The following is a 350-nucleotide window of genomic DNA, read 5'->3' on the forward strand; positions in this document are numbered from 1 at the left end:
GAGTGAGCAAGCAGGGGTGGGACAGGGGAGATACTTACAGACACTCACGGCGCCGACTCCCTCTCCAGCGAGCCTGTTGGGGAAGGGGAAAGTGAGCAATAACCCACAGACAAGTTATAATATTAGCTACTGGGACCATCTAATTAGACTTTCATGGCCTTCAGTGGGACCTGTCCTCTGACTGGGTTCGTCTGTATCGCAGGTGAAAGGTGACAATGCCCATTTTTATAAATGCATCAGGTAATAAAATTCTACAATTTTTGGTGCTCCAGCCCCTTGGCGTGAGCTGCCCGAGGAGATGTGCCCTGCTCTGAAGAGCAGCACCCAACAGGTCCATGTGCTTGTCCTTA

The 350-nt window shown here is 50.9% G+C and overlaps 1 protein-coding gene across 1 annotated transcript in view; it reads right to left on the reverse strand.

Moving 5' to 3' along the window:
• Positions 1 to 350, reverse strand: part of LOC104489952 (keratin, type II cytoskeletal 5-like) — a 7,204-nt gene that overhangs the window by 539 nt on the left and 6,315 nt on the right. The window contains exon 8 of the mRNA XM_010132172.1: positions 39 to 76. Within this exon, the coding sequence (XP_010130474.1) occupies positions 39 to 76 (38 nt within the window). The remainder of the gene's footprint in view (positions 1 to 38; positions 77 to 350) is intronic.

The sequence above is a fragment of the Buceros rhinoceros genome, unplaced genomic scaffold, assembly GCF_000710305.1.
Source record: "Buceros rhinoceros silvestris isolate BGI_N320 unplaced genomic scaffold, ASM71030v1 scaffold18382, whole genome shotgun sequence".
Lineage (NCBI taxonomy): Eukaryota > Metazoa > Chordata > Aves > Bucerotiformes > Bucerotidae > Buceros > Buceros rhinoceros.